The sequence below is a fragment of the Myotis nattereri genome (genome assembly GCF_964212035.1).
Source record: "Myotis nattereri genome assembly, chromosome: 5".
NCBI classification, from domain to species: domain Eukaryota; kingdom Metazoa; phylum Chordata; class Mammalia; order Chiroptera; family Vespertilionidae; genus Myotis; species Myotis nattereri.
The window spans coordinates 11,806,207-11,820,875 of record NC_138080.1 but is presented as its reverse complement, the minus strand read 5'-3'; the positions used below and the strand labels follow the sequence as shown (position 1 = coordinate 11,820,875).

General features: G+C 47.7%; 1 protein-coding gene across 2 annotated transcripts in view; it reads left to right on the top strand.

The window, feature by feature from the left end:
• Positions 1-14,669, top strand: part of DPYSL2 (dihydropyrimidinase like 2) — a 105,664-nt gene that overhangs the window by 58,118 nt on the left and 32,877 nt on the right. For both annotated transcript variants that reach the window (XM_081093345.1, XM_081093346.1), the window contains exon 4: positions 12,057-12,221. In XM_081093345.1, the coding sequence (XP_080949471.1) occupies positions 12,057-12,221 (165 nt within the window). The remainder of the gene's footprint in view (positions 1-12,056; positions 12,222-14,669) is intronic.

Genomic DNA, 14,669 nt, shown 5'->3' with positions numbered 1-14,669 from the left:
GAGTCCCGATTGGTTGTTCCTTGTTGCTCCGTATTTCCCTGTGGTCCTTCTGTACTTGGTTCAATCTGAACTTGATTATATGGCAGACTCCATTTCCTTAAAGCAGCTTGCAGCCACAGGAGGTAGAGCATGAGCTCACCTTCACTCCTATTGCACTCACAGGCACACACACGTGCATACATGCATATACACACGTGCACAGGCACACACATGTGCCTGCATATACATGTACACACACATGCATACATACATACTCTCCAGTCAGCCTCCTAACCACTGAGCCACACTGGCCGGTGGGCACTTCCTCTTAAGTGAATATACATAGAACTGATACACAGTGCAGAGTCTCTCTCTCTACGCCTGGGGCCCGGGGGCCTGGGCTCTCTACACGTCGGTCCTACCTTGCCTACATCTTGTCCACCTAACAAGGTGGCCTCGGTAGGAGTCATCTTAAGGCTCCAGTGGACAAAGCTGGGAGAAAGCTGATGAGCAGGGTTAGAACTGAAATGTTGGATGTAGCCATTTAATCATGTTTCTGCTTAATCGTCAGTAGCTTCTCTGTATAGCTATGGATCTGATGTCTCGAGGCTTACTCAGTCCCCTATTTGGTCTTGGAAGGTGGCCATTTATCTGAAACAGAGATAGCCTAGTCCAGTGAAAGGGCTTTGTTTTTTTGTGTGTGTGTTTTTAAATACATTTTTATTGATTTCAGAGAGGAAGGGAGAGGGAGAGAGAGAGAGAGATGGAAACATCAATGATGAGAGAGAATCATTGATCGGCTGCCTCATGCACCACGCTGGGAATCGAGCCCACAGCCCTGTTACGTGCCCATACCTGGAATTGAACCGTGACCTCCTAGTTTATAGGTTGATGCTCAACCACTGAGTTATGCTGGCCGGGCAGGTCTTTGTTTTCTAACCCCTTAAATAGTAAGCAAATAAAATAAAAATAGCAGCAGTGCCCGGGGTGACATCCCAGTGCGTTGCTGGGAGCAGCATGAAGTGGTAACACTTGGATACAATGTGATCATCTGTATTAAGAGCCATAGCTCATCCTGGAATCCCATTCTAGGATCTGCTCCAAAGAAACCAGTTAAAACGGGGGAAGTTATTTGTGTGATGATGTTCATAAGAACATTTTGTATAACAGAGTAAAATAGGAAGTAGCCTATAGGTTCAACGTTGGGTAATGGTTAAGAAAGTTATAATAGATTTCCCTAAGAATATCTTATATAAAAATTGAATTATGAAGACTCTAAGACAACGTGGTCTTAACAAAAAAGCCACAATTAAAAGTGAGTATGCCCTGTGATTACACCCACATAAAAATATGCACATGATAAATATGGAAGATTAATAGTTATTGGTAGGATGACAGGATTATAGGTAATATTAGCTAAGATTTGGAAACAGCCCAAGTGCCCATCAGCAGAAGAGTGGATGAAAATGCTGTGGTACATCTACACAATGGAATACTATGCAGCTGTAAAACAGAAAGAACTCTTGTCATTTGCAACAGCATGGATGGGCCTGGAGAGCATTATGCTAAACAAAATAAGCCAGTCAGAGAAAGATAGGTATCACATGATCTCACTCATATGTGGAATCTAATGAAAAAAATAAACTGAAGAACAAAATAGATCCAGAGACAGAGAATCATGGAACAGACTTTCGAACCTCAGAGGGAAGGCAGGATAGGGTGGGTGGAGGGAGGGGATCAACCAAAGAACTTGTAGGCATATATGCACAAGCCATGGACACAGACAATAGAGTGGTGAGGGCCTGGGCGGGGGTCTGGGGTGGGCTAGAGGAGGTCAATGGGGGGAAAAAGGGGACATATGTAATACCTTTACCAATAAAGATTTAAAAAATAATAAAATTAAAGGAAATAGTACAGATTTGGGATTCAGACCTTGGATTAATTCTGATAATGCCACATCTCATTCTGTGTCTTTTTGCAACTCTTGAAACTTGCCTGGGAATCAGGTTCCTCATCAGCAAAAAGACAGAGCAGTTTTTAGGGTCCCTGGGTGTGAACCTGACTCTAGCCACTAAACCACCTCTTCAAGTAGAGTCTGCCAGGCTTGCTTCTAAAGGGTGTCCCAAAATTCACGCAAGAAGTAATTTTGATAGAAAACACAGATTTATAATTAAAAATTGTAAATTTTTTATTGATTCATAAAGTATCCAGTATAGGGTTATGTATGGAATAGCATATCAGGTAAATGGCCTCCACGGCTTTGCTGGCACATATGCACTCTTTTGTTGAAATGTTCCATGACCGTTTTGCATAAATGTGGCTGAATTTTGATGAGGCTCATTTTCATCTTGATGGCTTGGTTAATTGACAAAATTGTCACATTTTGGGTTTAGAAAATCCATGAGTGATTGTTGAGAAACAAATGCATCCACAACGTGTCACTGTTTGGTGCGAATTTTGGGCTGGAGGCATCATCGGACCATTCTTCTTCAAAAATGCGGCTGCTCAGGCAATAACAAAAGAGTGCGTATGTGCCAGCAAAGCTGTAGAGGCCATTTACCCAATGTGCTATTCCTTACATAACCCTATACTGTATACTTTATGAATCAATAAAAAATTTATATTTTTTAATTATAAACCTGTGTTTTCTATCAAAATTACTTCTTGCGTGAATTTTGGGACACCGTTTATCAGTAAGTACGACTCATGCGCAGTTAGCACATCATTGTGCACAGACAATTGAAGTCCTTTAAGCACTCCCGGCGGTTTAACAGTGCTCTTGCCACTGGAGGTGTGATGGAACCTCTCCTGAGGATGTCCATGCCCATCCATCCTCAGCAGAGTGGAGAGCCAATAAATACCAGGTCCTGCCTGGGAGGCTGATTTTCATGTAAAGCTGGTTCTGGCGAAGTGGGTCAATTTGGGCCCTCCCTCCCCATGCCCACCCTCCCATGCCCTCCTTCCCCAGGCCCACCCTCCCCATGCCCTCCCTCCCCAGGCCTAACCTCCCCATGCCCTCCCTCCCCATGCCCTCCCTCTCCAGATCCACCCTCCCCATGCCCTCCCTCCCTATGCCCACCGTTGACTGGTGGACCCCTCCCTGGGAAGGTCGACCCCACGCTGCTTACAGATGGGCTCTGCTCTTCCTGTCTCTCCACGGCTGTTTTTGATGAGTCAAGGGGAGGATTTCTTTCTGCTCGGTGTTTGGTTTGTCACTCTTAGGATTTATACATTATAAACGACCCTTCATCACCACACACAGATTTCATTAGCCTGGCCTTTGATCTTGCATGCAAGCCGGCCATGTGCAAGCTTCCCCAAGCCTCAAAGAAAAGGGTTTTATGAGCTGCTGACATTTTGACAAGCTCTGTATCTGGTGTCCCAAATTAACTTTCATTGACTCTCATTGGCTGTTCCCCTTCTGTCCACTGGGTAAAGTTCATTAGCTGTTCACTTAAGTGATCCTGCATGTTTTTGAGGATAGGAAAAGGCTTAGGTGTGGAAGGTTGAGGTGAGTCAAGAAGGTGGTGGTTAGGAAAGGCTTAAACAAGGCCGGTTTGGTTCAGCTGTTGGTGAGTGCGTGCATGATTTCAGGCGAGTCTCGAGGCCCCGGCTTCCTCATCTGTGACAGGAGCATTGCGAACCCATCCTGGCTACCTAATTTAAGCAGCAACTGAGGTAAGTTAAGGCACGTGATAGCCCTTTATGACCCCCCTAAAAAGCTACACCGATGTGAGGTTGATATTGTTGCTATCTCTTGCTCTCAAATAAATGCAAACAGTGATGTGAAATTATAACAAGGTTCAATCAATCATTCCATTCTGATTGAAAAATACTTCTGGGTGGGTGGATATATTTTCCTAAAGGGGGAGCTCTGGTTATGCCTGTACTAAATTGTGAAAATGGAATGAAGAGCTGAAGATTGCTTTCCAAGGTCACCTTCAGATCAGAAATAGCACTGGGTTCGAAGTCTTCTCTCTGCTTGTCCCCACCTGTCCTTTCCCATCCTCAGTCTCTGGCCCTGGCTTCTGGAGCCCCAGAGTCTTCTGCCAGCAGCAAATGGGGAACCTTGTTCCAGCAGGCCCAGGGAGTCAGGTGGGCAGGGGGCATGGGCAGCCCCAGGTGTCCGGGCCCAGCTTCTGGATGGGCAGCTTCCTTCATGCGGCAGGAACCAACCCTGACAGGTGCTGCAGCCAGTGGGTCCCACCTGCTTCCAGCTGCTTATCACAGAGATTTGCCTGAGATTGAAGAGGGCTACAGTCCCCAAACCCAGCAGCTGATGAGTGTTGAGCCCAAGACGCATTGAGGAAGAGTGCGGGAAGCAGAGAGGAATGGGGAAGAGATTAGGAGGGAAGAGAGAGGATATGGCTGGAGCAGGGGTGGGCAAACTTTTTGACTCGAGGGCCACAATGGGTTCTTAAACTGGACCGGAGGGCCGGAACAAAAGCATGGGTGGAGTGTTTGTATGAACTAATATAAATTCAAAGTAAACATCATTACATAAAAGGGTACGGTCTTTTTTTTCAATAGTTTTATTCATTTCAAACAGGCTGGATCCGGCCCACAGGCCATAGTTTGCCCACGGCTGGGCTGGAGGAATGAGAGAAGGTGAGGCAAGAGTAGGCAGAAAGGAGCCCCAGCTGGGCCAGCCATACGAGGACCTACTGTTCCACGGTTCAGATCCCCAGCTCAGCACCTTTTGCGTAAATGTTAGAACTGTGAGTGGAAGCTAAGGAGGTTGGACAGAGCTCCAGGGTACACCAGCATTGAAAATGGGGGGGAGGTGTTGTCGAGGGGAGAGAAGCCAGGGAGCACTCAGAGAGGTGGAGCAGATTTCAGAGGCTGTGTGGACGGGAGAGGCCGTGATGCGGCGGGGTCACCCCGTGGCTGTGGAAGGTGGTCGGGGGTGCGGGACAGGGATGGGATGAACCAGGAGCACATTGTGGGGCAAGGCTGTAGTGGGCCAAGAGGCAATGGGAGCCCTAGCTGGTTTGGCTCAGTGGATAGAGCCTCGGCCTGCAGACTGAAGGGTCCCTGGTTTGATTCCAGTCAAGGGCACGTGCTTGGGTTGCGGGCTCAATCCCCAATAGGGGGTGTGCAGGAGGCAGCCGATCAATGGTTCTCTCTCATCATTGATGTTTCTATCTCTCTCTCCTTCTCCCTTCCTCTCTGAAATCAATAAAAGAAAAAAAAATTAAAGAGGCAAATGGGAGGCAAGAACTTGGGGCATTGACAGCATTCAGCTCCTCCTAGGCCTTGGGAGGAAGGATCGGCTGGGAAGAGGGCAGAGTCCAAGGATCAAGCAGAATCACTTCCTATGTTACCTTTTAATGTATTTTCCCCAACTAGATTTTAAATATTTTAGGGGCACGGCTTATATCTTTTACCTCTTTTTTTCCTCCAAAGCTGGCTGCTCATCAGACCACCTAAGCGTTTGTTTGTTTGTTTGGTTTATACACATTTTACTGGGCCTTGCCTCAGCCCTATTCCTGCCAGATTCTGGCTTAATGATTCCAGCAGCGATTGCTGGAGGCGGAACAGTTGCTTTCAGCTCTACTTGGTTTACATGAATATATCGTTTGTCTTAAAAGCAAGATTACATTAGAGAACGTTTGGGAAGGAGAAATAAGCGATTACTCAAGTGCCTCCAGGTTTGAGCAGTTAGAAGCACGTGTTGCTATGCCTGGACAATTAGGCTAATTGCACGGTTTTCCTCTCTGTTTATTGAATTGTTGAACCACTTGCTGTAATTATAAACAGTAAAGGGATGAGGCTGCATTTCGCTACTCAGCGCCCCTCTCTGCTCTCTAGAGCAGGTGGTAAGAGAAGGGGCTCTGCAGCCACAGCCCACCTCTGCCCCAGCGGCGGCACCGGCTAAGGACACATTAGGGACCACCTTCCCCGGTTCCCGCAGGGCCTGCCTTGGCCGGGGCACGGGTGGTGGGGATGTTGCACAGCTTCTGTCTGTCAGGCTCTCTGCCGGGGGTGCTTTAAGTAACGTGAGCAGGTTACTTCATCTCACATCCCCCAGCTGCTTCAACTGAAAACTGGGGCAAACCCTGGCGCTGACATCAGGAGACGGGTCTAAAGAGGAAAGGAGATAAACCATGGGAGATGCACGGGAAAGCACCAGACACCTAGGAAGTGTTCGATACATGTTAATTATTTTGAGCATCATTCCCATCTTGGAAAGTATACGAATTACCTTTAGGTTAAAGTTGGCCACTCTTTCTTCGGCTAGTGTTACCCTAAGGCAGACAGGCCCCTCGCCAGCCTTCAGGAGGACTGGCTTCCCTCTTCCATTCCCCCCATTGATTTCCAGAGAGAACGGAAGGGAGGGATGAGGAGAAAGAGAGAGACAGAGACAGACATCTGTTGGTTGAGCAGGGCTGGGGTTTTAAAGCGGCCACAGTGCGTCTGGATGGGATGGCTGTGCTCCCAGGGCTTCGCCGGCACCATGAACATTCAGTCATGCTGTAGATGAGAAAATTGGGCACAAATGTTCTGGATAGTCCAGCTCTTTGGGAAGCGCTCCTCTGCGCTGTGGGAGAAGCAATATACAGTCAACTCTGAACAACACAGAGGTTAGGGGTGCTGACCCCCCTTGTAGTAAAAAAATCCAAGGATAACTTTGGACTCCCCCAGAACTTAACTACTAATAACCTCATGTTGACTGGAAGTAACTTAAACAGTTGATTAACACACATTTTGCATATTATATGTCTTATATAATGTAATTCTTACAATGAAGCTGAAGAAAAGAAAATGTTAAGATGATCATAAGGAAGAGAAAATACTTTGTGTTCGATGAAAAAATCCACGTATAAGTGGACGTGCGCAGTTCAAACCCGCATTGCTCAAGGGTCAGCTGTGTTTGCGCCAGGCAGGAGCGATCCCCGCCAGCCTGTGCTGTAGAGACACCTGGATGCTTCCTTCATGCAGGTGCATGCATGGCGGCTCCCGCATAAAGGGTGTGACTGTGTCTTTCTGGTGTGTGTTGAACACTCTCCTAAGTAGCTCCCTTACTAACTCATTTCACCTCGCTGGAATCCTGTGGGCGAGGTACTAGTATTAGCCCCCTTTTACAGATGAGGAATCTGAAGGCCACTGAGGTTGAACATCTTGTCCAAAGCCACACAATGAGTAAGTGGCAGAACTGGCCAGACACTCGCACATCTGAACCCACCTCTTCTGCAGGTTCTCTGCATATTCCCAGGGACAGGTGCTTTCTCTTCCTTTCCTGCCTTTTTCCAGAACAAAACCATGTTATCCCAATTGGCAGGCCGGGCTCCCCAGGGCTCTTATCTCGCACCAACAAAGCCCTTCCCTGTTGAATGGGTCACCGGCATTTTGCTGAATAGATGCCAGGGTGGGAGGGCCACAGATAAGCCAGCGGTGGTGTGTGTTGCCATCTCCTTGATGGTTTGCTCTGAATTCAGATCTGTTCATTTATCTAAGATGAAAGGGGAGAGGCTGCTGGTAAGTGGGGGACTACAGAATGAGGCAGTGATGATTCTGGAAAGGGAGACAGGACGTGGGCGCTTCTGACGAAGTGAATGCCCAGGGAGCGAGGGAGGTGTGTGTGCTGACTTACAGGAGTTCCTAGAACAGCCCTGTGTGTGACTGTGTGAGGCTTTGGAGCCGTGGGGGTGGGGGCCTAGTGGGAGGGAGTCCCCCCCCTTTCTGCCCCACATACTTAACCCCACAGTAGACGTTCCCACTCAGCCGCTGCTATTCCACAACAGGGACAGTGGTGATGACTTTTTAGCGTCTATGTTTTAAATAAAAAGGGCCCCTTGAGAGCTGACCAGATATACCAACTGCTTTGCTGGCCTTTTAAAAACGTAGGGTCTTGTCGACCTCCTTGTTGTGATATTGTTCTAAAGTCGGGCAGGATGTTACCCCTGGGGGACCCTGTGTGCAGGGTCTGAGGATCTCACAGTATCATTTCCTACAACTGCATGTGTGTCTACAATTACCTCAAAACAAAAGTTGTAAGAAGCCAGGGTCCTTTAAATGCCACAAATTCCAGGGGAGCAGCCTGTTTGCTCCGTGTCTAACACCTTGCAATATCCAGTAAACAGAAAATAGGATTCCAGGACCACTCAAGGCAATAGAAAGGAATGAAATGCTGACACACGCTACAACATGGATAGATCTTGAAAACATGATGCTAAGTGTGGGGAGCCAGACACAAAAGACCACATCTTGTGTGATTCCATTTGTATGAAATTTCCTGAACAGGCAAATCTATAGTCAGAAAGCAAATCAGTGGTTGCCTGCAGCCGGGACTGGCAGGGCCAGGAGGGCCCAGGGAGGACTGCTCATGGGTCGGAGCTTCCTCTTTGGGTAATTCCCCTTTTGTGGGTGATGCTCTACAAATAGATGGTGGTGATGGTTGCACAATTCTGTGACTAGACTGAACACCATCGAATGGTTCCGTGTAAATGGGTGAATTGTTTAGTGTGGGAGTTATATCTCAATAAAGCTGTTAGAAATTTAGGGTCTTTTAACAGTTTTAAGAGAAGTAATCACAGTCCTTTGGAAATAGCTGGTGTCTTCTAGATAAAAGCACTTCTGCACACTGGTTGTCACGCCTGAATTCAGACCATGGTCCTGGGGCAGGTTGATGGCTCCCTCATAAACCCGATTCACGGGCTCGCTGCCGACACCTCCGTGGTGTTTCCCATTGCTCACCCGGGGCATGAAAATGGTGGCAGCTCTTTGTCAGGTGCTTTTACTTCTTGCCGCCCTGCACACCAGGTGGTTTCATGCCCATGCTTTATATATGGAGAAATAGAGTTTCCAGAGACGACGTGTGCAGCAGGAGAGTGCTGCCGCAAGAACCCGAATTGAACTCGGGCCCATTGAACCCAAGTCCGTGTTCTGTTCACTGCTGGGGGCTGGGTGGGCGATGGGGGGCAGGAGGCTGGGCGGGGGAGCTTTCCCTTGCATCTTACAGGAGTGGGAGGAGTCAGCTGCAAGGCAGAAGCCGTGCTCATAGGGACAGATAGCCTAGAAGTCACCAGAGGGAAGGCAATGGGGATCTGCTCCCTCCGGAAGTGAGCATGACCTTCTGCCCCGTTCCTGGGCCAGCTCTTCCCGGGAGAGCTTCTACGGAAGGAGAACTGTGGGAAAACATGTGGGAGCTTTTTGTGGACACGTTTCTTGAGTGTCATGAGCTCCGGAGGAAATGTGTTTATTCCTCTGAGGCCCTCAGCTTTATTTGTCCTGAGTTTTCAGGGGTTCACAACTACAGGAGTGTTTGTGGACACGGAGGGAAGCCACAGTTTGACAGCCAGGGAACCGCGCTGTGTTTGTAAGGGATAATGCTGCTGTGTGCAGTAAAACGGGCACAGTGGATAGAGGTGCAGGAGAAGTAAATGGGAAACCACCTCCCCTTCGTGATGTTCAGGTGGGAGGAGGCAGACTCATTAGCTCCCAGGGAGCTTATTAAAGATGCACATTCTCAGGTCCCAGCCCAGACCCACAGAACCTGGAACCCTGGGGTGATGGCCAGGGACCTGTGCTTTAATACGCTCTCAATAAGCTTTCATATACCCTGGAATTTGAGGATGTTCGTACACACTCTTGAGGTTGCACAGGAAAATCTGGATGTGTTCACAGGAGAACACTTCCTTCTGTGTTTGACCTGGTCTTGCAGGGTCGGGGGGAACAGTCCTTCATTTGCTGAAAACATTTGTTGAGCACTTACTGTATCCAAGCACGTATTCCCTGCTGTGATGCGTGTGGAACCTTGTGCGGGCAGTGAGATAGTAAATTATGGAAACTGCAAATGGGATGCAGCCCTGGGATGGTGACATTTAGTCCCATGAGGAGGAGGAGATGCCTGACTAAAGAGCAAGGGAATGGATTTCCGGAGAGAGTACTGCTTGCGCAAAGGCCTGGAGCTTGGGAGGGGTTGGACTGGTCAGGGGCTAAAAAACAGCTGGGGTGGCCTGATGGTGGAGAGCAGGGGCAGGTGGCAGACAGAATGGAGGGCTGGGGGTGGGGGGATGAGCCGGGACTGGATGCACAGGGCCCAGGGAGGAGCTTGAATGTTTACTCTGAAGATGGTGGCCAGTTTCTGAAGGATTTAATCAGGGGATGATAGGAACTAATGAAAGGTTTAGGAGCCTTCTGGCTGCTTAGGAAGAGTGATTTGGAGGAGGGATAGAGATCAAGCCAGGGGTGTGGGGCGTGACTAGGGAGATTCTGTCCAAACTGCTCACCGCCCTCCTTCCCAAGCAGGGAAACACAAGAACAGATACTGGAATTGTTTTGTCAGGGTTTCTGCTAGCATTTTACAGATGGAACGATTGTATTAGAAGTACACACATCCTCATTGCTTTCATTAGATATCATTGTATTACAGTACCAGCTATGTATGTACCCATTTAATTGCATATACTACTACTTATAAAAAGTAAATATTGTCAAAAGAAAATTCAGCTTAGATGCCCACATTATTTTTATAGTTCTTTATGGTTGAAAGTATTACCTTTGTCCCCCTTTTCCCACCATTGACCCCCTCCAGCCCGCCCCCGCTTGCCCACATTTTGAGACGTACAGAGCCAAGCTCAGTTGATTCCAATTTAGCAGCATCTGCAAGATTTGATCCATTTCAGAAATCTGAGCTCACTAGCATTGCTTGGGCTGGCATTTTCTTAGCTGAAAACTGCTTACCTGGGTGTAGAAAAATCTGATATTTTATTTAGAAGAATGATTCATTGCTTAAGGGCGTCAAGAGTCCTGGGCTTTATCTTCTTTGCTGCACAAGTTTGATTTGACCTTGGACAAGTCATTTCATTTTGAAATTTAGTGTGTCTGTGTGGAAGATGAGGAATAATAGATCTGGTAAACTTCCTGTTGCCGTGTTAACTGGGTGAAAGCTCTCCAACACCTAGGAAACAATATGTGCAAGGGCCCCATGGCAGAAGGAAGCGGCTGATATTTTAGGAAGTGAGAACAGTGTGGGAAGGGGCGATGCTCCAAGACGATGTGGGGGAGGCAGTTATGGGCCGAGCTGGGCAGGAGCATGCAGACCTTATTGGGGATTTTAGTCTTTATCTGAAGAGCAAGAGCAGTAGTTCTCAACCTTCCTAATGCCACGACCCTTTAATACAGTTCCTCATGTTGTGGTGACCCCCAATTTCATTGTTACAGATTGAACATAGTTAAAGCATAGTGATTAATCACAAAAACAATATGTAATTATGTATGTGATTTCCGATGGTCTTAGGCGACCCCGTGAAAGGGTCGTTCGACCCCCAAAGGGGTCGTGACCCACAGATTGAGAACCGCTGAGCAAGAGGAAGCCATTGGCAGATTTAAATAGGGGAGTGACTTAAGGTCAATTAATCTTCACGGCAAATGTGTATGGTACGCAATACCCCTATTTTAAACCTGCACAGAAACCTGGGGTAGTGGAGGTTAAGTAGCTTACCCAAAACCTCAGGTCAGCTTAACTCCAGAGTCCTCTGTCTCCATATCAGCCGAGCTCAATAATAATATAACAATGACCACAGTTTTAAAACACTTTGAACTCTTATGATGAAAGCTCTCCCTTAATTTACAAAGTGGTATTATGCTGCAGAAATACGAGTGGTGATGAGAGAGTGGATATGCTGGGGATCTTTTAAAAGGCTCTGTCTGTGTGGCTGGGGTCCAGCAACTTCAAGTTCCTTGCTGTCTGGTGGGGGCGTCTCACAAGCAGCTATTAACACAAGGAAGGGTTTGGCAGCTCGGTCTGGCCATTTGACACTGCCATTGTCCATAATGACTCATTGTCCAAGAAATGTGCCCAAGGTGTGTCCTTTCAGGGCCTTTGAGCTGGGAAATCAGATCTGGGCAGTTCATGCGTGGTTTCACTGGACTGACCATGCCATGCCAAGTTTCTGCTTTCTCCCTCTTGGGTAGTCAACTGGTTTAAGTGGATTCGTAGAAGCTGATTGTAGAGATCACCGTCTCGACTTTGAAACCAAGAAGGCTTGTTCAGGGTTGAAATGGGAAAACAGCTGTTGGCCTGTGGCCCTGGAGGCTTTTGTTGATGATGACAAATATCTGTTCTTTTCTAGTTGACCATGTCGTGCCAGAGCCTGGGACAAGCCTGCTGGCTGCCTTCGACCAGTGGAGGGAATGGGCCGATAGCAAGTCTTGCTGTGACTACTCTCTGCACGTGGACATCACTGAGTGGCACAAGGGCATCCAAGAGGAGATGGAGGCCCTGGTGAAGGATCATGGTAGGTTGTGTTGACCCAGCACCCTCAGGTCATGAACTGGCACAGCCCTGTGGAGACAAGCTCTGTGAATGGTACTTAATAGATCCCTTTTGGGCCTCACCCGTGCCTCTGAGGAGACAGGGCTTTGGCTGCAGCTCATGCTGATTGGAGGTAGCCAAACCCAGGGCAGCCAAAGAATCTTTCATTGATATGAGAACCTGAGCCTTATTCCAGGGACCTGCTCTTATGTAACAACTGCTTGCATCTTATTGGTTTGAGGGAACCATGTGCCCAAGCCAGATTGGGGACTTGAGGCTACGAGAGTGATGAGCCAGTGAGGATTCTGGGCAGTCGCAGGAGAGTGCCTGGGACCTGGGGTAGAGGACTTGAACAGCTTCTTCCTGCAAATCCGGAAGAACCAGGACAGACTGGAGGGTGAGGAGGCCGTGGGACAACCCGAGGGGTCTGTTGATCCCTAAGACTATTTTGGGGAGCAGGATTCCAAGGATTGGGTTCTGAAAGATGTCCAGGGCGGCTGGAGGGATCTTGACTACCTCAAAATGCCCCTGGGACCCTGTTATCCAGAGGAAGCTTGGGGTTTTGGGTGGTGTTGCCAAATTATATAGTCTTACAGGGACCCCTTAAACTTGGCTGTAGACTAGATTCGACTCCTGGGTCGCATGTAGGCCTCATTGGATCTTAACTGTTGGGGAAGAATCTATTGCTTTCGGGTTTGGAGATTTCTAAGCTCAGAAGTTCCATGAGCTGTGAAGAAAATGGCAGGAGGGAAACTGCTAGACATAGATATGGTAGATATCCAGAGATATGGTAGAAGAAGCTCGAAATGGAAATCTAGAATCTTGGGTTTATTGCTTTGCTCTTCCACAAATTACCTGTGTGACCTTGGGCAAATCACTTAAATTTTCTGAATTTCAATAAAAAAAAGAGACTCTCACAGGAGGGTTTTGTACTAGATATCCTAAGATTCTTTCTACCATGAAGGCCCAGCATAAAAGGAAGTAGCTAACCCTTGATCTTTCTCACTTTTGAGAATGCCAAGATTTAACTTTTGATACTTAGAAATGAATCCAGTCTAACTCAACCAAGAGAGTTACCATAACAACTGTTTCCTGGCAACAGAGGAGGGCTGAGATGTCCTGAGCCTTGAATTTAGGCAGCTCACAGCACTGTCGCCAGCACCCCTGGGTTAAGCTCCAAGGCTATGAGGTTGTCAATACAGTTGTTTACCATCTGGGCAGGGATAATTGGTCTCGCACTAGGGAGGCAAGAACTCTAAAATACCAGGATGAGAACTGCAACATATGCTTGTCACACTCAAGGACCTTTTCTTAAAGTCAGCATAGAGGGCAGTCTGTTTACCACAGAAAAGACTTCTATTATAGATCTTCATCAATAAGGTCTTCTATTTCATTGCCTTGTTAAAGTCACAAAAGTTGGGAAAACTTATTAACTTTTAATTGCGGTAAAACACAGCATAACATAAAATTTACCACCTTAACCATGGTAAATGTACTGTTTGTGGCATTAAGTACATTTACATTGTTGAGCAGCCATCCCCACTACCCTCCCCTGGAACTTTTCACCTTTCCAAATGGAAACTCTGTCCTCATTAAACAATAATTTCCCATTCTCCCTCCCGCCAGCCCTTGGCAACCCCCATTTTCTGCCATTCTACTTCCTGTCTCTGTGAATTTGACATGTAAGTGGAATCCTGCAGTATTTGTCCTTTTGTGACTGGCTTATTTCACTGAGCATAATACCCTCAGGGTTGATCCATGTTTGTGGCATGTGTCAGAATGTTACCAGAAAAGGGACTGGCTCAGACTGGGTCTGCCTCAGGCGCTGGTAGTGTGTGGGTTCTTGACTTGGTGCAAAAAAGATTTCACAACAGGACTCCAGGTGATTGTGAGAGTATGTTTATTATCTCTGGGGACAGTGGAACAAGGAAAGGTTTAGAATAGAAGAAGCAACAGGAGGGAGCCTATGCGGGGCTGCTTCGATTCTCTAAAAATGTTGCAGGAAGAAATGAGCTGAGGTGGGGTTGCAATCAGCTCACTGCAGTCACAGGAAAGGGGGCCTTGGGGACAGGTTCAGGGGGTTACCCTGGGATGAGCTGCCACTGCCCATTGCTCCCCTGGTCGAAAATCTCTTGGGGACTCTTAGAGTTTAGGAGATGCACGCCTGTGGGGGAGGTGAGGAGGAAGGTACTCCCAGAGGGCGGCCTGGCTCCTTTGTTTTGAGGGTTTAGGGCAGATCTTAGGGGAAGATCTCAATAAAATATTCATCAGCTTTTCCAGGTGTGCTCTGTCCTGGCCTCCACTGGTTGGCCAGTGCCAGGACAGGGGTCAATAGTCATTGCAGCTGGCCCTGGTGTCACCTACCTGGTTTTGCTGCTTTTCTGGGCCTGGAGCTGACATACAACTAAGACCTAGGTGTTGTCTTTAGAAA